General features: G+C 36.0%; 1 protein-coding gene across 1 annotated transcript; it reads right to left on the bottom strand.

The window, feature by feature from the left end:
- Window positions 1–1159: 1159 nt before the first annotated feature.
- On the bottom strand, window positions 1160–23009 carry LOC149214835 (disease resistance protein RUN1-like). The gene is made up of 6 exons (XM_089389517.1): window positions 22772–23009; window positions 8459–8807; window positions 3607–3820; window positions 2252–3355; window positions 1814–2131; window positions 1160–1717 (listed from the first exon to the last, which is right to left on the bottom strand). Exons 1-6 carry the CDS (start codon window positions 23007–23009, stop codon window positions 1292–1294), a joined length of 2649 nt encoding a protein of 882 aa, XP_089245643.1. The 3' UTR covers window positions 1160–1291.
- Between the last annotated feature and the right edge of the window lie 259 nt (window positions 23010–23268).

Genomic DNA, 23268 nt, shown 5'->3' with positions numbered 1-23268 from the left:
ATCCTGATAAGTCTAACAATTGAAGCGTGGTGATGCTTCCAGGTAGTGCAATCGAACACGTACTGCTACAATGACTCAAACCCAGAAATCTCAGCTGCGATGGATTCCCCAACGATTTCGGAAGCCTCTTCAAACTTTTGCATCCAGACAGATCAATGACTCGGATATTTGTTAACTCCCCCAACGATTTAGGAAGCTTCCTCAAACTTTTGCAGTTATCCAACTGAATTGATCGGAGTTTTGTCAAATTTCCCAAGGAATGTGAAAGCTTTTCCAAACTTTCGCAACGGGACAGACGTACTCTTTCGAGATTTGTTAAATTCCCAAATAAATTATTTGGAAGCATCTTCAAACTTCTACATGCTGCCAGATCTATGGACACAAGATTTGTTAAGTGCCGAAAGGAATTTGGAAGCGTCTTCAAGCCGGAATCTTGCAGGGTGGTCCTTTGAAGATTCTTTAAATTCCCAAAGGAATCTGGAAGTACCTCCAAACTTTCGCACTTGTACAGTCTGATTTCTTGGAGATTTGTTAAATCCCCCAAGGAATTTGGAAGTTTTTTCAAACTCTTGCAATTGGATAGATTAAAATATTGGAGATTTGTTAAACACCCCAAGGATTTTGGAAGACGTTTCAATATGTCGGAGCCAGACAGGTGGAGGTGTTGAAGACTTGTTAAACCTATGAAGGGATCTGGAAGCTTCTTCAATCTTGTGCAGCCAGTGAGTTCAATAAATAAAAGATTTGTCAAACACCCAAAAGATTCTGGAAGTACCTCCAAACCTTCGCAGTTGCTGAAGGTGATTCTCTGGAGATTTGTTAAATCTCCCAAGGAATTTGGAAGCCGCTTCAATCTGCCGCAGCTTGACAGGCTGATTTGTTGGAGATTTGTTAAATCGCCCATGGAATTTGGAAGTTTTTTCAAACTCGGAAACCCAGCTAGACCAATGTATTGGAGATTTGTTAAACACCCCAAGGATTTTGGAAGACGCTTCAATTTGTCGGAGTCAGACAGCTTGAGGTGTTGAAGGCTCGTTAAACCTGTGAAGCTATCTGGAAGGTTCTTCAATCTTTTGCAGCCAGTGAGTTCAATGCGTAACAGATTTGTCAAACACCCAAAAGATTCTGGAAGTACCTCCAAACCTTCGCAGTTCTTGAGGGTGATTCTTTGGAGATTTGTTAAATCCCCCAAGGAGTTTGGAAGCCGCTTCAATCTGTTGCAGCCCGACAGATAGAGGTCTTGGAGATTTGCCAGATTCGCAAACGAATTTGGAAGAAGCTCCAAACTCCCTCACCGGTCGAGGGATATTCGTTGGAGATTTGTTAGATCTCCCAAGGATTTTGGAAGCCGCTTCAAACTGTGGCAGCCAGATAGCTGGATGACTTGGAGACTTGTTAAATCCGTGAAAGAATTTGGAAGCTTCTCCATCCTTTGGCAGCCAGAGAGAACGATGCTTTGGAGATTTGTTAAATTTCCAAATTCCTTCGGAAGAATCCTGAAGCGCCCATGAAGCTCTAGATATTTCAAGGAGCGGAGATGAAAGAATTCTTCTGGTAACGTTGGTAACGTTGATAGATCTGCGGGCTCTGGAGGACTAGTTGAATAATTAGAATCCCTGAGGACAATCCTTTCGAGGTGTGTCAGCTTCGCTATTGACTTTGGAAACTCTAAAAGTGGAGCATCATGAACATACAACTCCCGCAACTGTAGAGGTGCCTGCAATGTTGGACGTTTTAATCATAACATGAGAAAACAGAAGATACACAATTACTCTCATCTACTATTGCTGTATGTTCATCTACATTTACCCACCTGAGAATCACGACGCCATAATTTTTTCAGTTTCGTTCCACTCACTTCTAAAACTTTTAACTGGTCCATTGGAATCCAGGTAGGCAGCGAAGAGCAGGGACACTTATTCCAGCGGAGCCATACGAGATTTGGTGACCGCACCCTTCTTATTATGCCTTCCACAAATTCCCCTTCACTTTCAAGAAGTTGCAATGTTCTCATTTTGAGCGCCGGCTCACTTGAAATTTTGTTCAGCGGTATCTCTGATTTTGTGCGTAATAATTGTTCCTGTTTTGTTAACTGGGTAGTCATCCTAATTCCACGTATATCTGGTATTACCTGTTCGTTCTTAAAAGACTATTAAGACATAGTACCTGGCATATTATTTATTTATTTGCATAAAAAGAACTTGAAAATTGCGGACATGGGTATGAAGTCTTAGACGATTAAATCACTTACAGATGATAATGACTGCTCCTCGAACAGATCATGGACGTCCTCAACCGAACGCCAAAGACGACGGGGCATTGATACTTCCTCAACAATATTTCTTGCCATGTCGCGCACATGATCATGCATTCTCATGCTGTTCACTTTTACATCTACAAACCCTGGCATCATCAACAGAGTCTCCTCCTTTACCTCTACAAGACATCTGTCTTCTAGAGTTTGAAGCCCCGCCAATCCGCCCCATATTGTTACCCACTTATCCCTCTCTTCTCCTATGCCAAAACAAGCAATATCTAAAAATATTTGCTGTTCCTTTTGATTCAATGAATTATAACTAATTTTAAGGCTTGCCAGGATCTTCTCGGGCAATCTATGAAGTTCCTTTAATTTTTCTTCCCAATAAGGCTGATCTTGCCCACATAAAAGAGCACCAAAAACTTTTAGGGATAGAGGCAAACCGTCGCAGCTTTTTACAAACCTGTCGACAAGGTTTTCAAACCCTGCTCGTGGATGTGGCTGAAAGAAGGCATAGGAGCAGAAAAGTTCTTGGGAATGTGATTTATTGAGGCCCTTTAGGTGATAAATAGATGACTTCCCTATTCCCGCGCTTCGAAGGACATGCTTGTCCCGGGACGTGACCAAAATCAAGCTCTTGGAATGAAGGACGCCCTTAATTGGCAAAAATGCATCCAATTGATCGGCATCATCTACATCGTCTATTACTATGAGAGCCTGACAAGATGAGAGACATGTTTCAAGTATTCCTATACCTTCTTCCCAATTATCAATTCCCCTACTTACACCTTTCAAGTCTTTAATGAGTTGAGACTGCAGGGAAGGTAGCGACGCCCTAGACGCTTTTTCTCTCACATCAGCTAGAAAGGAGGAGCAACCATAACCTGATCTCTTAGAGTTGAAGAATTCCTTGGCTAGCGTCGTTTTGCCAACTCCACCCACACCTGCAATCGCCACTACCTTAGACTCCGTCGGTTGCTGCTCCTGCTGGGATGATACAGTCTTTTCAAAATCTTCAAATTTTTCTGGTAAACCAGTTGCATATTTGGCCACGTGTAACGCTGGTTTTGGAACCTTTGTCAATACCCTTTCCACTACCTTATGTGAGAATAATGCAGAAATAGAATTAGTTATGAAGCAGTTGAACAGAATTAGTTATGAGCAGTTGAACTAGAATTAGTTGTGAGTGGTTAGGAATTGGTTGCATAAGTTTTCCTATATAAGTGTGATGTAATTAAGCAATTGAATTAATGAAGTTGTGTGTCTTTGTGTTGTATTTGTTTTTAAGTTGGTATCAGAGCACAGAGCTCTTTTGTCTGCGCCTCTCTCCTCTTCGTGGGCAGTAAGACTCTGCCATTAGAGTGTGCGCAGTAACCCTGTGATCCCTGACGGCCCTGTGGAGCGTGTGAGGCTGTTGGACGTTGACCTGTGGACGGTGTGGACGGAGGCTTGAAGGATACGCTGTGGACAGCATACGCTGACCTGTGGACAGCCCTGAATCCGGTGCAGCAGTTCATTTCCAGCGCGTCTGCGGACATAGCCTTCGCGGATTCACTGTACTTGCTGTAAATCTGAGCCAGTTACACAATTCTGAGTAGATTTTGTATGTTCTATACTTCACTGCATTTTCTGTAAGTGTTCCATCCTCGCCTGTATATGTAGTTTCTGTTACTGTTACGAGGTGCAGTTTGTAAGGGATAATCACTGGTTCGTGTAGAATCGAGAGCCCAAACTTGGGTTCTATGTGCTGTTTTGGTTTAGTTTGCTGCCGAATCTTGTAATTGCTTGATAGCAGAGGTTGTTCAGTGTTTTTTAAAAGATAGCAGAGTGGAGAGATGGCTAATCCTCTTGCAGATTCATATTTAAATGAGTCTTCAAAACTTGATGGAGAAAACTATGTAAATTGGAAATTTAAGATCATCACAGTACTGGAGGCATACAATCTCTGGCCGATTGTCAAAGGTGACGAGACCAAGCCTCAACCTCCTACTAACACTCAAGATTGGGAGAAGCGTGAAGTGAAAGCAAGGGTGCTGCTACGCATGTTAGTGAAGGACAATATTATTCCTCACATTCGGGACTGTGAAACTTCGAAGGCGACATGGGACACTCTCAAAGGTTTGTATGAAACTACTAATGCAAACCATATTTTATTTTTAAAAACAAAGCTGCTATCTATCAAAATGGATGCCAATGAAAGCATTAGTAACTTTCTTTCCCGAATTAAAGATTTCTGTGATAATCTTGGTGATATTGGTGAAAAGGTTTCTAGTACAGACTTGGTAACTGTTGCTTTAAAGGGGTTAGTCCCAGACTATAAAGTCTTTATTTCAGCTCTCTCCGCTAGACCAACACCTCCTACATTTGAAGAATTGGCTAGAATTCTTCTTCAAGAAGAAGAGTGCATGAAAACTTTTGAACTGGAGTCAAATGGTTCTGATTTGGCTTTGACTGCAAGAGGCCAAAAACCATTCCGAGGGAGACCATGGGACAGAAACAGAGGCCGTTTTCAAGCAAAGCAGAAAGGTATGGCACCTCCTGATTCTTATGTTAAAAGGAACATTGAATGTCATTATTGTGGAAAACCTGGACATCTGGCTAAAGATTGCTATAGGAGAAAGAATAATGAATCAAATCAAAGACATAGCAGGCATAATGGAAATTACATAAACAGAGACACCTCAGTGAATGATGGATTTAAAAATCTTAAGTTATTTCTTTCTGATGCTGCATTGTCTGCTGAAACTGATGATGAGAATGCTTGGTTTATAGATTCTGGTGCATCAGCACACATGACTTGTAATAAAGATTGGTATGATAAATATTATGAGAAATCTGATGGTACACACATTTACCTAGGAGATGATAGGTCACTTAAAGTTCAAGGCTATGGCATAATAAATGTGTACTTACCTAATGGACAAATGCGACAGATTCATAATGTGATGTATGTACCTGCTCTCAAAAAGAATTTGCTATCTGTTTCCACTATCACTGATAATCATTTAAAAGTCGAATTTGGTAAATTGGGGTGTATAGTGAAAGATGTTCAGGACCACTACAGGGTTGTTTCTACAGGTACCAGGGTTGGAGGATTATACAGATTGGATGTGACAGTCAAGCGCCATGTTGCATTGACATCCCAAGAGACATCGACAGCAGAATTATGGCATCACAGGTATGGGCACCTAAATTACAATGATTTATCGTTGTTACAAAGGAAATCAATGGTTGAAGGTCTTCCTGTTATGAAGTGTGAACATTTACCATGTGAAGCTTGTGCACTTGGTAAGCAGCATAGAGAAGAGTTTCCTGTTCATACTGAGAAACGAAAGTATGATATACTTGAATTAATTCACACTGATGTATGTGGACCTATGCAAACTAGGTCTCTTGGTGGTGCTTCATACTTTGTTATTTTTATTGATGATAGATCTAGATATACCTGGGTCTATTTCATTAGAAGGAAAAGTGATATATTTGAGTATTTTAAAGAGTTTCGAAATATGGTTGAAAAACAAACAGGAAAGTGCATTAAAATACTCAGATCTGATCAAGGGGGTGAATATAAATCAAAAGCATTTAACACCTATTGTAAATCTAATGGAATTCAACAACAATTCACAGTGCCACATACCCCTCAGCAAAATGGTGTTGCTGAGCGATGGAATAGAACCTTGGTGGAATCTGCTCGTAGTATGCTGCAAGGTAAGAACATCTCTAATGGTTTCTGGGCAGAAGCCATTAACATTGTTGTTTATCTGAAGAATCGATGTCCCACTAAGAAATTAGTTTTTCAAACTCCTTTTGAGGTTCTTTATGGTTATAAACCTGATGTGAGTCATTTCAAAGTCTTTGGATGTACTGCTTTTGCTCATATTCCTAAGGCTAACAGAAGCAAACTTGATGCCAAGTCCATCAAGTGTGTTTTCATTGGATATTGTATGGATCAGAAAGCCTATAAATTGTTTGATCCAAGTTCCCATAAACTATTTGCAAGTCGTGATGTATTGTTTCATGAGTAGACTGATAAAAGTAACACAAAGAATGATACATGGCATATTTCTAATGATGCACATCTCAAGCTTGATACTTTGATTAAGCAGGAACAGGAACAGGTCCAGGTACAGGTACAGGATCAGGATGATAGCAGCAGTATGAGCACATCTAGCAGCAGTGAGTCATCACAAGGAGGTGATACACCTCAAAGCCAACGAATCATGGATGGAACACCCACACCAAGAAGGTCGTCCCGACAGACTCGGCTTCCTGAAAGGTATAGAGACTATGCCTTAATGTCTAATATAATGAATGTTGAAGAACCAATTGATTATGAGCAGGATAAACAACATGAACCATGGATTAATGCTATGAATGATGAGTATGCTTCTATTATGAAAAATCAAACATGGGAATTAGTGGAACTTCCTGAAAATAAAGTTCCAATTGGAAGCAAATGGTTGTACAAAACAAAATTTAAAGCAGATGGTACAATTGATAAATTTAAGGCAAGATTAGTAGCAAAAGGATATGCTCAACAGGAGGGAATTGATTATGAAGACACTTTTGCACCAGTAGCTAAGTTGAATACAATTAGATTACTGATTGCCTTAGCCACAAAACATAATTGGAATATACATCAATTGGATGTCAAATCTGCTTTTCTAAATGGTGATTTAAAGGAAGAAGTTTATTTGGTTCAACCTGAAGGGTTTGTCAAACAGGGACAGAAGCATCTGGTTTGCAGGTTAAGAAAGGCATTGTATGGTTTGAAACAGGCACCAAGATCATGGTATGTAAAGATTGATACCTTCTTTCTTCAGAATGGATTTGTGAAAAGCAAAAATGATCCTAACTTGTATGTTAAGAAAGATGAAAAAGGAAATGTTGCTTTAATATCTTTGTATGTGGATGATCTCATTATAACTGGCAGTGCTCACAAGTTAATTGAAGAAATTAAAGTTCAGTTGTCACAGGATTTTGAAATGAAAGATTTGGGTGAAATGCATTATTGCTTAGGAATTGAGGTATGGAGAGAACCTGGTAAAACTTTGATCACTCAAAGCAAATATACAAAGGAGATTCTTAAAAAGTTCAATATGACAGATTGCAAAGCTATGTCAACTCCCCTAGAACAGAATGCAAAGTTGTACAAAGAAGATGGATCGAAAGAGGCAGATGGAACATTATATCGTCAGTTAGTGGGAAGTTTGAACTATCTCACCACTACCAGACCAGACATTGCATACTCAGTCAGTATCCTTAGTCAATTCATGGCTAAGCCTTCAGGAAATCACTGGAATGCTGCAAAGAAAGTTCTCCGATACTTAAAGGGAACAGTGAATCTTGGTATTATGTATACTGATGTATCTGATGTTGCACTGACAGGTTTTTCTGATTCAGATTGGGCAGGAAATCCAGATGACAGACGATCTACCTTTGGCTATGCATTTCATATTGGATCAGGGGTCGTATCTTGGAGTAGTAAGAAACAGCCAACTGTTTCTTTATCATCAACAGAATCAGAGTACAAAGCTTTGACCAATGCCACCTGTGAAGCTATTTGGTTGCGGAGAATTCTTGCAGATCTTGAAGAAGCGCAAAGTGGTGCAACATGTATCAATTGTGATAATCAGAGTGCTATCAAATTAGCACATAATCCAGTTTACCATGCTAGAACAAAACACGTTGAGTTACAGTACCACTTTGTACGTGAGAAAATTGAGTCAAATGAAATTGGATTGATATTTTGTAACACCAAGGATAATGTGGCTGATATATTTACTAAGCCCCTTGGTAAAATCAAATTTGAAGTTTTTAGAAGTCAGTTAGGTATTGTAGAAAATCCATTTCTCCATTAAGGGAGGATGTGAGAATAATGCAGAAATAGAATTAGTTATGAGCAGTTGAACAGAATTAGTTGTGAGCAGTTTAACAAGAATTAGTTGTGAGTGGTTAGGAATTGGTTGCATAAGTTTTCCTATATAAGTGCGATGTAATTAAGCAATTGAATTAATGAAGTTGTGTGTCTTTGTGTTGTATTTGTTTTTAAGTCCTTATCCAAGAGATCAGCCTCATCCCTGAATATGGCATATTCAGAGGGTAAAATTACAAACAGTAACTTGCCTAATTTGTCATGTGGCTATCAATCCATGAAAGAAAAGCAAAGACAGGAATTGTAACAGTGTCGAAGATACTCACCCATTACATGCCTCCAACTCAAAGCCGCTGATATATGAAACCTGAGAAAGAGCCTCTCTCCAACCTTGAATTCTTCGGGGGTTGTATCGCCCCTTTTCTTCATGTTTGAGCAGGGCTTGAGCGTACGGTCCATCTTGAGTTGCGTCCGCCCACCGGAGATCGGAAGGTTTAATATTGTAAAATACAGGTAGAATGGTAGCCCCACGCTTCTCTGAGTCTACCATCAGCCGAAGCTCATCCAGACACCATTTCGATTTGGCATAGTTTTCTGAGAAAATGGCAATCTGGACAGAGGCCACTTGGATAGCCTCCTCGATTTGAGAAATAATTCCTTTTCCAGCCTCTAACTCTGGCCGGTCAAGAAACACTCACAATCCATGGGAAGTAAGGCGCCGGTAGAGATGTGCGGCGAAGGTTTTCTTGACATCGCAGCCGCGGTGATTTATAAATATATGGAAGTAGTTGGGCGCAGAATAGGATGCGGATGAATTAGATGCACAAGTAGAGGCGGTTGTGTTGTGTGCCATTGGAAGAAGAATAGAGGTAAGTAATGATAATAAGCAACCAGATGATGCGCGGGCAGACAGATCGATAGAAGTTTGAAGCAGGAGTAATAGTAACAATGAAGCAGATGATGCCCAGGCAGGCAGAGTGATGGGAAGTTTGAAGCACCAAAGGCTTTGAGATGGTAGAAAACAAAAGCAAGGGATAGGTGTGGCTTTGGATCTTCACCGTGACCTGGAAACCACAGGTCCTTAATTTGTCCCGTAGAGGACGGAAGGGGTGGAGGCCGGAAGATGATGCAGAGGGGCATCCCAAAAAAAATTGAAAAAAATCATCACTTTATTACCGTAGACCAGTTTAGAATTTTTAATTGATTTAGTAAAATATGATAATTAATAATATTTTTTGTATTTTATTTTTAATATAAAATTAAACTAGCATTTGTACGAAATGTTGCAAAAAAAACACAAGGCATAAATTGTTGCAAAAGAAACACAAGGCATAAATTGAGGAACAATAGCAAAATGTGAATGGTCATTGAAAGTAAGGATTTATAGAAAAGATTGAAAGCAAGGGTGGAAGATTGAGTTACATTTACAGCTATATCCTTAAGTTACTTGTGAGTATTCCGAATATGGATATTTTGTAAATAAAAATAGTCTCATGTATCCATTATCCATATAGTTGCTATGGTTTATGTGAACATGTTATGGTCTATTATTTTAAGGTTTATTGTGTTTAATTTTAAAACAAGTTTGAGGGATACAAGATTGCAAAACATACGATATTTTTCTTCATTTATGCTATTTTTCCATATGCTACCTATTTATAGCGTTGCTTTTGCTTTTTGACATCTCGGGCAATTGAGGAATAATCATGACATCTGGAAGGTTATTGAAAATAATAATTAATCAACAAGATTGCATGTAAAGGTGAAATATAAAGTTAAATGATTTACATTAGGTGAAATTTACAGAGAGTATAATGTTTGTAACAAAGATTGCCTATTGATCATCAAAGATGTTTTTTTTAAGTTTAAATAAAAAATTACAAGTAGTAGATTGTAATGGAAGAGGTGAAAAGAAAATATAACATTGTGAATAACATCATGGTTGTCATTCCATATTTGAAATTTCATTAAGACTTGTTGGAGACATCAAAGACTTGAAGAAGAAGTAATGAACCTGCAAAATGTATATTTCATTCAAATTATGTAGAAGTATTATTAATATTTCAAATATGTAAATTAATTTATGGAAAAGGAAAAAATAAACAAATTTGTATGAATTCTTGAGGAATTTTAATAGTAGAATAGTTTCTACATCTTCACCCTCTTCCATGTCTCAACCCACATATGACGTAGTGTACAATCCACTATCAAATATGTAAATTAATTTAGGGAAAAAGAAATAATAAACAAATTTTTATAAATTCTTGAGGAAATTAAAATAGTAGAAGAGTTTATGCATCTTCACCCTTAGCCACCCCTTCCATGATGATGGCACTATGTCTCAACTCACATCTGACGTAGTGTACAATCCACTAACCATAATACATGCAACTGATTCAGGATTTGAATTCGCATTCTAAACCAAATAAAAATATTTCACGACTGAATCTACCAAGCAAGGAGGTGGTAGATCCAAACCATTTGGTATAGGAAAATACTTGGTGATGAAAAAGGATAAAAACATCTTGGTGCTTGGAAGTAAATTTCACGACTGAATCTACCAAGCAAGGAGGTGGTAGATCCAAACCATTTGGTATAGGAAAATACTTGGTGATGAAAAAGGATAAAAACATCTTGGTGCTTGGAAGTAACCATTGCACCGGGGAACCAAAAGACGAGGAGAAAAGACAACTAAGAGAATCTGAAAGTAATGCACTTTTACGCATGTAAGGTCTTATGGTGCAGGTACCATGGTCTTTTGTCTACTTTGCATTGTCACTAGATGCAATGTAAACATAGTAAACACAAACCATTTGGTTATTATCATTTCAACAGTTCATCTTATGACTTTGTTTCCTTTTAGTGGGTAAATATGCATTCGAGCAAAATCCTGATAAGTTAGTAACCCTCAGTGGAGACGCCTGGTTTGATGGGTTTATATGCATTATGATTATTATCACAAACCCTTCACTGATGAAGGGAAAGAAATAGTTGAAGGAAACTAATGACAAACATACAACTTTATTTTTGCTTATATGCATGTATATATTTTTGAACAGTGACTATATGATGTTACATATTTTTTGATAGGCCATGGGCTTCACACACACACACACACACACACACACACATATATATATATATATGCACTTGGTGAGGATGGTCTGCGCCCTTAGAGCAAGGAACAATTTGTGGCTACTACAATATGTAATTTTCATCATCTTTTTTTCCTTTTTGGAAAAATATATATAAACCACCTGTAAATTTTCATTGTGTAAGTTGCATTTTCACCTGTATATAAAATGGATTCAACATGTTCAAAATTTACTTTTTTTAAACTACTTTATTTGTATATAAGTTAATATAAGATTATGCTATTTCTTATTTCCTATGGACATCTAAATTTTTACCACTTCTCCTTAGTATGAACACTATTATTGATATTTTATAATACTTTTAATTGAACAAACCAAACACACATCTCAAATACCCAATTTCAACAGTCAGCGATTTGATTTTCACACAAAAATCAAAGTATACAAGATATACAAAAACTGGGAGTTTCAGTCGATTGAAAACTGTAATATTTTTTTTTTAAAGCTTCGAACCTTCACAACCCAGTGCGGAAGATGCTTGCATGATACTCAAACTTTTATCCTCTGCGATTAATCACCTCGATAATCTCAAATACCCAGTTTCAAAATCCGGCTATTTCCTTTTCACACAAAAATCAAGATACTCAACCAAGAAAAAAAACAATTGTTGATGATGGTTTTTTTCTAAAGTTGTTTATTTAACTTACAGTGGTCCTTTTGTTAAGCCACTGCACTATGAGAGAGATCGATATGCCATTAAAAGCATCCCAAATTTGCATATGGCTTCATTCACACCCTCTCGGGAATTTTAAAGATTTCATGATTGGGGAGCAAAGCTGTGAACCCCTGAATAAGCCCTTCAACAATGCACAGGAGACTAGCATCCAATTAAACTCACATGCTCCGACCCACTCACTTATTGTACCCTGATTTCAACCTTGCTCTATCAATTAGACAACACGCAGTATATAGAACTACACAAGCAACAGAAGCAATAAAATTAGACCATGGCTACACCGAAGCTTGAAGATATCAGCCATTGTCCAAAACAACAACTACATGGGCTGGATTACTGCATCGACTCCAATCCACTATGGCGTAATATTTCTAAGCATCTTATCTCTTCTACTTTGTTTTCTCCTCTTTCTACCTAAAGAAATGTTTAGGTAAGTCGAGAGTATTTTTCTGTGCTCTCTTTTTGGGATAGGCCTCTTAGTTTCTAGCAGTGCGAGAACCAATGCTTTTTTTATAGTCAGTATGCTTGCTTGCAATGGCTTAAAATAGACTTAGGAAAATAGTTATTTGTTGAAGATCGTAAAGAGTTCATAAATATCATTAAAAACACAATTAAAAATCAACTAATTAAATAGTAATTGAATATAAATTATTGCTGGAAAAAATTACAAAACTGACTTTTACCATATTTAAACCAAAAATACTAATAATAGTGGTTGACATGGAGTTGAACTTCCTTGAACTATAAATAAAATAGGTTAACACATTATTACAAATATGGTTAAACTAGAAAACACATTATTACAAATATAGTAAAACGATAATAAATAACAATACCAATAGCAAACTGTCCAATGTAAAACATCTTCGAGGAGAGGCTCCACTATCATGCTCTTTAACGCAAATAAAATCAATACCGTTCATGAGATTCGAATTTCTGGAAAGTCTTGTCACCTCCCAATTTCAACAACACGGTTTCCTTCAATGACACGTATTTCTGCTCTAGATTCTGCTCCTTTCAAACCCTCCAGTTTTGTTAAAAACTGCTGCTACTTTTCTTCCTCCCCCACCCTACACTGTGCTATTTAGATTTCCATGGTTTGGAGGGCAAGAGCTATCTCAAGAAACCAGAGTATCACAACCATTTCTCTATCATTTAAATAATGTAGAAACACATTTAATGTCCAAACATTGAACAGAGGGAAATCTTGACATGATGGGTTGGGAGCTCCCACAAACTAAAACCAATCACAGAGTTTTAGAGGATGGAAAGCCCTTCAATCTCTTTCCTCTTTTTTCTTTTTTACACAGATTTCAATATGATGGTTTCTCCACTGAATTAACTGAAAGTGTGTAAATAATTGGACCATGATGAACTTGACATAATACTACACAGATTTCAATCTGATGGTTTCTCCACTGATAAAGAAACATTTCTCCATGTTAAATTTCCAAATAGGAATCAAGTGCTACACTATGGTAGTGAACAAATCTCCCACTAAGTGTTTCAGGCCGCACGACCATTTCTCACTTTAATACAAAATAAATTTAGTAGAAAGACTCTTGGTTGGGGTCTATTAAGAAACCCTAATCGTACATGGGTTGGAACCCCAATTCAGACCTAGAGAAAGACAATCAAAGCGTCATGGACAGGAACCTGACAGCCATAAGATAATGGGACCACATACCCAAAATTCCGTGCCTAGAGTTGTAAGCGGTCAAACCTAACAATCCATAGAAGAAAAAACAAAGATTAGTAGAATTCATGGCTAGGTAGGGCGGCATAAAGCCCTAAATAAATAACAAAAGTGAAAGTAACGAATTGGGAAATTCAATTTGCTGGCCAATGGATTTTCCCAATCTACAAAAGGAGAATTCGTGTTCTTGGAATCAACTTAATGTAAGGAAGTATAGTAACCCTCACCAGGAAGTAGGGTATTATCCTTGTGCAATCGTACATAAGTCTGTAAAGAAAACCTTTGCGTTACTGTAGTTCGAAATAAAATAACCTATATCAACCAAATACCTAAATGAATAAGGGACATAGAAACAAATTACCTTTGCTATTAGCTGGTTTTAAAAAACTAAATGACACATCTCTCATAGCTACAGAGTAAAACCACCTCTGGAAGATGGGAGAAGCTACATGGCAAAAGGCAGAGGTAGTTATAACCCCACTAACGGCAATATGTAATTAAGAGAAACGAATCTCTGTGTAAATTCTATTATAACCCCACTAACGACAATCTGTAATTTTGTAGTGAGTAAACATCGACATATGACAAATTTTTACATAAATACAGCTCTTGTTCAACAGGATCACTGGGTTTAGCTGATATTTCTATGCTGTGTTCAATGGGATCTCTGAGATCGTTGGGAATCTTTTCGGTGGGTTATGGAAGTAGAGGCGCTCAGCCAGGTGCGTGGTTTCAGAGACTGTTGCGAGTCAATTTCTGATGTTGTGGTACCAATAGCAAACTATCCAATGTAAAACATCTTCAAGGAGAGGCTCCACTATCATGCTCTTTAATGCAAATAAAATCAATACCGTTCATGAGATTCCAATTTCTGGAAAGTCTTGTCACCTCCCAATTTCAACAACACGGTTTCCTTCAATGACGCATATTTCTGCTCTAGATTCTGCTCCTTTCAAACCCTCCAGTTCTGCTAAAAACTGCTTGTACTTTTCTTCCCCCCTCACCCTGCACTGTGGTATTTGGATTTCCATGGTTTGGAGGGCAAGAGTTGTCTCAAGAAACCAGTATATCACAGCCATTTCTCTATCGTTTAAATAATGTAGAAACACACTTACTGTCCAAACATTGAACAGAGGGAAATCTTGACATGATGGGTTGGGAGCTCCCACAAACTAAAACCAGTGACAGAGTTTTAGAGGATGGAAAGCCCTTCAATCTCTTTCCTCTTTTTTCTTTTTTACACAGATTTCAATCTAATGGTTTCTCCACTGAATTAACTGAAAGCGTGTAAATAATTGGACCATGATGAACTTGATAGAATACTACACAGATTTCAATATGATGGTTTCTCTACTGAAAAAGAAAAATTTCTCCATGTTAAATTTCCAAATAGGAATCAAGTGCTACACTATGGTAGTGAACAAATCTCCCACTAAGTGTTTCAGGCCGCACGACCATTTCTCATTTTAATACAAAATAAATTTAGTAGAAAGACTCTTGGCTGGGGACTAATCCATTATCAAGTGCTTTGCAAATCTAATTACCAAATTATTAAAACAATAGAAAATTTGAATGTAAATTCCAGGCCAAGGAGAGTAAATATGAAATTATTAGACCGTAGCTTTTTAAAAAAACAAATAGCCTAAATAGTGTTTTTTATGATCTGTCGAACATAAACTTCATGTCACCGAAATTAAATACAAAATTATTAAACCAGTAGAAATTTGTGGAGAGTTTAAGATATTGTGTCAAAGAATTTAAAGAAACCTTGATGGAAAATTAATGGTCATTAAATTAATTAGATGTTCAAGATTGACAACTTTATACATTAGATGAATATTGTTAGGCCAACTTGTTCTAGTAAAAAAAATTTGTTAATTAATTGTGAAATGAATATTGTTAAAAAATTTAATATTTATGGTCAGATGAATATTGTTAAAAATTATTAACATTATTAATAATTTTTCACTCAAATAAAAAAATTAATTAGATAGAACCATTTAAAAAATAAAGTGAAAGAAAATATATATATTTTAAATAATATTTAATAAAAAAATTTAAAAATATAAGTAAAAAAACAATTAAAATACCCCACTCATATATATATTAATTTTAAAATCTTAAAAATTATAATATTAAAATATAAGTGAAAAATTTAAAACCTATTTAATGATTTCGATGTATAACTTTTAGATTTTTATTAAGAAAAGCAAAATATGATGTTGGTCACTTACCAAAACCAAACAAAAAACCTCAAATTTTTTTAAAGTATTTCATATTAAAAAAAAATTAAATAAATAAATTTTTAATATGTAAAAAAACAATTATATAAACAAATTTATGTATTAAAAATGTATTTTAAACATTAAAAAATCATAATCTTGATTAAACTAATATCCTCAGATTTTTTTATTTATAAATTAAACTAAATCTTTAATATATATAACTCTATTTGTTTTAAAAAATATTTTAAAATAATAATCAATTATTATTATCTTTTAATTTCAAATAAATAACGATGATGATAATGGTGGTTAACATCGACCAAACTTTGGTCTATCGGACCTAAAGAAACAAATTATTTGGTTTGATTTAAGATTTTATTCCTCTGCTCAAAAAGCATGGAGAGAAGCTTCCCGAGCCCACTATAATTTTGACATATGGTAAAAGGCTAGGAAGAAGGTCAGTATTGCTACAAAGATTATGAAACTGAGACTTAATGTGATTGTAAGCTGGGCACTCTAAGAGGAAGTGGTTTTCATCCTCGATGTTCCTATTCTCATAGAGATGGGAGATCCTTTCCATCCATGGTGTTTTAGGAACTGCCCAACGACCTGTTTCACTAGGGAGCTCATGAGAATTCGTTCTATATTAATTTTCTTCTTTGAGCTAGTTAAAACAGAGAGATACTTTTGATCTTCTAGGGTGGGGTTGATGACCTTCTTATAATAACTTAATTTTCTTTTAACTGCTAAATCTTTCTCACACCACATTTTTTCTTTGAACTTAGAAGTAACAATATTTTTAATGTTATTAATGTTTTGCAATGCATCATTCTCGTTGATTTCCTAAAGGTTTAACCTTGTGTCTTTATACCATCTCTGCTTCAGTCTTAGGTGGTTTTGGCTAGAATTTAAAGCTAACTTAGGAAGTCTACTATCTCCTATATTATTGAGTTTGATTTATTTTATTTTAAAAATATAATTTGTTAAAAAATATTAAATTAAAAACTTTTTATTATATTTTTAAAGTCTGATGTAATTTAAAAAATATAATTGGTTCGGAAATATTAACAAACTCACCATTAAAAACTTTTTATTGTAAGTTTTAATCTTCTTACCACGTGGATATTTGGAACCCTCAAAATAATTAATTGGAAAACTACTATCTATTTTGGCCCATTAAATTTTTTTTATTATGAGTTTTACCTCAAGATAATTAATTGGAAAACTACTATTTATTTTGGCCCATTAAATTTTTTTTATTATGAGTTTTAATCTTCTTACTGCGTGGATATTTGGAACTCTCAAAATAATTAATAGGAAAACTACTATTTATTTAGGCCTGATAAGTAAAACTTACTATTTATTTGGGCCTGCTGTAAAGCAAAACTTGACTATTTATTTAAATATGATATAAAATGCATTTATATCTTTTATTATTTAATAAAGATTATATAGTGGCATTGTAAGTGACTATTTATTTAAACATGATATAAAATGCATTTATATCTTTTTTTATTTATTTAATAAAGATTATATAGTGGAATTGTAAGTTAGCAAAATTTGATTATTAATTTAAATATGATATAAAATGCATTTATATATTTTTTTAATAAAAATTGCTATATAGTGGCATTGTAAGTTAAAACATGAGCTTAAATATTTAACTTTCCATTAAAGTTTCACCGTAATGCCCATAATTTTAATCATGGGAAAATTTTATGCTTAAGAATTTAGATTAGTACATAATAGTAACATAATAAATATGTGTCAAAAACTCCAGCCTCCCACACTTCAAAATAATATTACTAGGAAAGAAAGAATACAGAAGAATAATAAGTCTATGTAAAAAACTCCAGCCTCCCACATTTCAAAATAATATTACCAAGAAAGAATACATAGGAATAATACAAAGGAATTCCTTTTCATGGATAGAGGTTTAATAAATTAATAAGACTCTTCAAAAAAAAATCAGAACAAAACAAAACCCTACAAAAGTTTTAGTTTAATGGAATCATAGAAGGAAATATAACATACATGGGATGGATTTTACGCCATGTCAGCAAAGGACTGCGGTCTCTGCTTCTGAGCAAAGGACTCCGATCTCTGCTTCCTGACATTCTGTTGAGGAGGGCATAGTGGCGGTGAAAATATCTGCAATAGTGATTTCTTGGTACCCAGTTTGCCCTTTTGCAAACCCGTACTACCCACTTATTTTATCTTCCAAACGACAAAATTCTTCAGAACCCCGACTAACAAATCTTAGATAACAATTGCAATCAACAGGGTGAGAATATTTCACAAGGATTCTCAATCCATATGAATGCCTTTCACCATGCATAACCACATAAAATGGAAATTATAAACTCATAGAATGGAGAAGAAATAATAATCGCCTTTAAATAGAATCCAAACTTAGAGATGATAATAAAATTCCATATGAAAATAAGAGTCTGTTAACAGGATTGTTTACAGGGAAACTATCTCCAAAACATGTATGTTAATGAAAATAAGAGTCTGTTAACAGGATTGTTTGTAGGAAAACTATATGCAAAACACATATATTCATTCTAACATTTACGAGAACCCAAAAATATTAAAAAGATAAAACCCTTAACTACGGCCAGTACTTATCTACTAATTTGCAAAACATAATCCCTAGAAATAGACTCACATGGATATTATATTAATGCAAACAATCAAGGATGGGAGCTCCGGACGTTAGGGAGAAAGCCAAGGTCACTGAGCTTCTCTGGCTTTTCTTCTCCAAGACGACAAGATATGAAATCATTGGACTTTATCTTCACCTCAACTGCCCAAAAGCCGACCTAGCGCACCACCCAAAGCCTTCGATTGTTCTAGCACCAGAGCCTTCCATCATCTCGTCTCCTCCATGGACTTTAAGCAGACCCAGTGGCTAAAAATCGAGCCTTCCCCTTTATGTCAGACACCGTATCTTCCAATTTGACGCCATTGTGGGCTTTACTGAAGGAATCCTTTATACTCTCATGGATGAACTGCAAATTTCAGGGATCGTAGATGTTGTGGGTTTGCGAGCCGTCCTAGTCCTCTTCCTTGGAGAATATTGTTGGGATCATACTGAAATTAACATCTGCACTGCTTGATTTCCTTTCCAAAAGAGAAATTGTGGAAACGAAGGAATCGATCAAGAAGATGTTCAGTTAGAATTTATATGGAAACCCTAAAGAAAAGGAAAGCAACGAAGCCCCTGTTTTGATCGAGATTTGCGAGCAGGGTGTTGAGAGTATGCATGAAAGGTCTGTCCATTTGGAATTGACAGTAAAGATTATGCCATTGGCGGTCACTACCATTAAAGAAAAGGAAAGCAATGAAACCCGTGTTTTGTTCCAAATTTGCGAGCAGGGTGTCTAGAATATGCACGAAAGGATTGTCGATTTGGAATTGGCAGTAAATATTATGCCATTACCGGTCATGCCATTGAGAGAGTCTCAGTGGTGCACCATAAAACTCATATTCAATGCCATAAACTCCACGAAACACTAAAATGGATTGTCCTGGAACTCCTGCCTAAAATACTTCGGTGTAAAACGAGTGGCACAGATGTCGAATGGAGATGAGAAAAAGCGATGCGAGCGGCGACTTCCAGGTACAAAGATCGACACCTGCAAACACTGTGACTTCTAGGGATCGACACGACAAACCCAGCACTTAATAGAAATGTCACAGATGTCAAGATTATGGTTCACAGATGTCGAGCTTAAATCGAAAAGGTAGACGAAAACCCTGATTCAAAAGGAAGGCCTAACGGCCTAACTATTTTCAATCTAACGACAGACTCTCTTTCAATCGTCTAACACTAAAATCAACGGCCGATAAGGGTACAGGTGGCTTGGGAGGGGAGTTCTTCCCAGAGGAAATGCCTTACAGCGTAATCATAATTTTAAATTAATTGAAATAAATAGAAAACAATCAATATCACATAGTGACTTCCTATACATCTCTAAATCCAAAATATATGGAGGTCGTTATATCTTTGCCCATGATTAATGCGCATGCGCATTATTTATGTTAGTCTTATAAATTTAAGTATTTAAAATAAAAGAATTAGAAAAATGGATTTATAAAAGAATAATAATAAATAAATAAAAATGCATACGAAAATAATAATTTGAAAAAAAAAATTATATACAATTTTTAAAATCAATATTTATTATAAGTTTAATTAATATTATGGTATTTAAAAAAAAAAAATGAGATAAGTTTATTATGAGTTTGAAATTAATTATAAATCAATAAATTTTTATTTGCAATAAGGAAAAAATATTTTTGATATTTTCATTATTCTTATTATTTTATATCAATGTAAAGTTTGACACCGTAATATTCGTAAAGAGTTATGGAGAAAGATAAAACAAATCTAAAAAAAATTATAATTTATATTTCCAAAATTAAAAAGAATATACTTCATCATTGTAATATCTCAAAAACCAAACTAAAAATAATAATTTTGTTAACATGAAAGAAATATTAATGATTAATATAAAGACATGTTCTAAAATGGTTGATGCCCAAGAATTAGTTGTAGGTTTTGGAACAATTTTCGCAACCACCAGATTGATCACCAAAAAAATGTATTAAATTCACAAAATACAAGAGGGGGCAACAATTCGTTGCAGGGAGAGGATAAATAACACCTACTTTTACCAAAGTCTCGAGAATGGGCTTTGTAGGTATTTGCAGGCCTAGAATTTAGTGTGGACATCAATAAATAGTCTTCGTTCTACGAAATCCTAGATGGTCCATTCATTCGTGAAACTCTTAATTTCTTGCAAATGTTAACAACACAAAAATTGGGAGAAGAATTCTATGGAATTCTTCAGCAATTGGTCTCAAAAACTAAGGGAGATTTTTGCAAAGCCTAAGAATGCACATGCAATTACAGTAGGGGTCAAAGCATGGAGTTGGGTTATAGTTTTTTGCGAAATGAGGGTACGTTTTACTGAAAAATGGATGCTCAATAGAGAAATTTTAAGCGTTTGATCGATCAATTTTTAAGCGATCCAATTGTTGAGGCGCTTAAAAATAGTTTGATCAAGCGTTTAAACAAACTCTCGATCGGGCCATTTTCTAACTCGAGTTAACGGCTTGATCGTGCCCCTAAGTCATTTGGTTTACCATTAATACCATTAATAAAAGTTGGTAAGGGCGTTCGCAGGTTAGAATTTTTAATGGCTCAATCTAGCCGTTGGTTAATCGCGTATGTTGCTCAATTGAGGGTTACTTTAACGCTCGATCGAGCAATTTGAATTTTGAATGGTCAAGCGTTTAAAGCACTTGATCGAGCTCTTGAAGTCCTAAAAATTACAGTTTCAACCTCTTTTATCAAGATTTCTTTGCAACCCCATTTCATACCCTATTAGATTTAGGGTCGAATTTGTCCTTCAGTGGAGGAGTTGATCATGTTGGATTCGTGAAAAAATCCCCTATCCAATGTCACATGAATTTGACACTTTCGAATTCATATGATATTTTGCATATATATGTAAAATAGTAGATATAACATTCAACATAATTATATATATTTAAATATTGTATATAACATATAGTATAATATAATAATAAAGATAAGTAAAAAAATAATAAAGAATTTAAATAATAAAAATGAAAATTCACACATAACATGACATAAAGATAACAATAGCATATCACTGATTAACATAAAATGTTTTTGCAGTTAAGAGTTGGATAAAAATGTTAAGGGTTGGATAAGGAATTTTAAATGATAGGTTAAAAAAAGTGAAGAATCACTATGATACATTAAATAGTAATTAACAATATTAAAAGCATAATTTGATACAAAGCTATGACAAATAAGCCAGAATTACTGCTATAATAATAGATATAAAGTAAATCTTCATATTCAGATAGCCAGAATTACCGCTATAACAGATATAAAACAAATCTTCATATTAAGAGATATAGTCTTTCTGCTGGTCGTTTTACTTATACGGAAAGTAAAGAGCAAACGAGTGTAGTTAATAATCTATCATGGACCAACTTTAGGAACGTCATAATGTTCACTAAAATTTGCTAAATATTGGTTGAGATCTTCAATTTGTTTTTTCTTTTTTTTTTTAAGGTGACATTTGGTTGCCAACCTGGTTAGCCTTCTTATATCTAACTCCTGTTTCTTTGTTTCTTATATATCTTCTCAGCTGTCGTGCGATGGTATTTATAAACAGATTGTTGTGCCTAGCCAGTTTCGGATCAGATTCTGAATCGCTTGTTCATGATTTTGGTTTTTCTACCTTTGCCAAATTCTGTTCATAATGTTTCGTTTTTTTTCTTTTTCTTCTTAATCCCCCAGCTTTTATATCAAAAGCATTGCCTTTCAGCGTCAGCTTTCCTCCCGCCATATTTCCATACGCTGACATCCTTTCCCGTGATGAGCACTAAATAATTTAAAACCCAACTTCATTTTTGATCCTGCGAACTACTTTAACTATTTAAAAAAGAGTTTGGTGAATTAAGATCTCTAGACTGCACTTCCTTGCATGTATAGAAAAATCAGATTCACAGAAAAGGACACACACAAAAAGGTCTGCTAAAATAGTCAGCGTGCTGTATAGTTTCTGTGCTAAAATAGAATGTCCAGTCGCAGAGTCAGCGTCAAAATAAACCATAATCAGCGTTCCATTGGAACCCATTCACAGACGAATACAGTAGGCCACAGAGATGAGCACCATTTCTAACAAAGTATCAAAGTTTCCGTGAGTAGTTCGTGGATGAATTCATCGGTCTTGATCGCATGAATTCCTATCGATAACTCATAGAAGAAAACGCGATTTCTCCCACACGAATCAGACGAATATTTGCACCGCACCTTTTACAACGTGACGGTTCCATACCCGCCCGATGTGGCCCACCATGCGGCGATGGCGATTTCATAGCCGCCCGATCTGGTCCACGATGCCGCCACATGGTGGTTTCAAAGCTAAAAACAGCCGCACGATTGGGTCCACATAGAAGCCACGTGGCCCTTCCACAGCCGCACGATTGGGCCCACGGATGGAAGCCACGTGGCGCCTCCAAGCCGCTTGATCTGGTCAAATGAATGGCCACCAAGTGGCGGTTCTGCAGCCGCATGATCGAATCCACGGATGGAAGCCACGTGGCATTTCCACAGCCGCCTGATCTAGTCAACGGATGGCCGCCAAGTGGCGCTTCTCCAGCGCGATTGGATCCGCGGATGGAAGCCACATGGCGCATCCACAGCTCAATGATCTGGTCGACGGATGGCCAACAGGTGGCGCTTCTACAGCCGCACGATTGGATCCGTGGATGGGAGCCACGTGGCGCCTCCACAGTCGCCTGAACAGGTCACGTATGTCCGCCACGTGGCCTT

The sequence above is a fragment of the Pinus tabuliformis genome, chromosome 1_1 (genome assembly GCF_031772625.1).
Source record: "Pinus tabuliformis cultivar Carrire ecotype Pingquan chromosome 1_1, CPIR1, whole genome shotgun sequence".
NCBI lineage: Eukaryota > Viridiplantae > Streptophyta > Pinopsida > Pinales > Pinaceae > Pinus > Pinus tabuliformis.
Note: the sequence above shows the minus strand (reverse complement) of the source record. Positions and strands in the feature narration are given on the sequence as shown.

Excerpts from the sequence above, each read along its gene's own strand:
- LOC149214835 (XM_089389517.1), bottom strand. The coding sequence starts at position 23,009 with ATGCGGCTGCAGAACCGCCACTTGGTGGCCATTCATTTGACCAGATCA. Across the intron at positions 3,356-3,606 it reads GCGCACACTCTAATGGCAGA|GTAGTGGAAAGGGTATTGAC; the intron begins GTCTTACTGCCC and ends TTCTCACATAAG. Across the intron at positions 2,132-2,251 it reads AGGAGCAGTCATTATCATCT|GTAATACCAGATATACGTGG; the intron begins GTAAGTGATTTA and ends AAGAACGAACAG.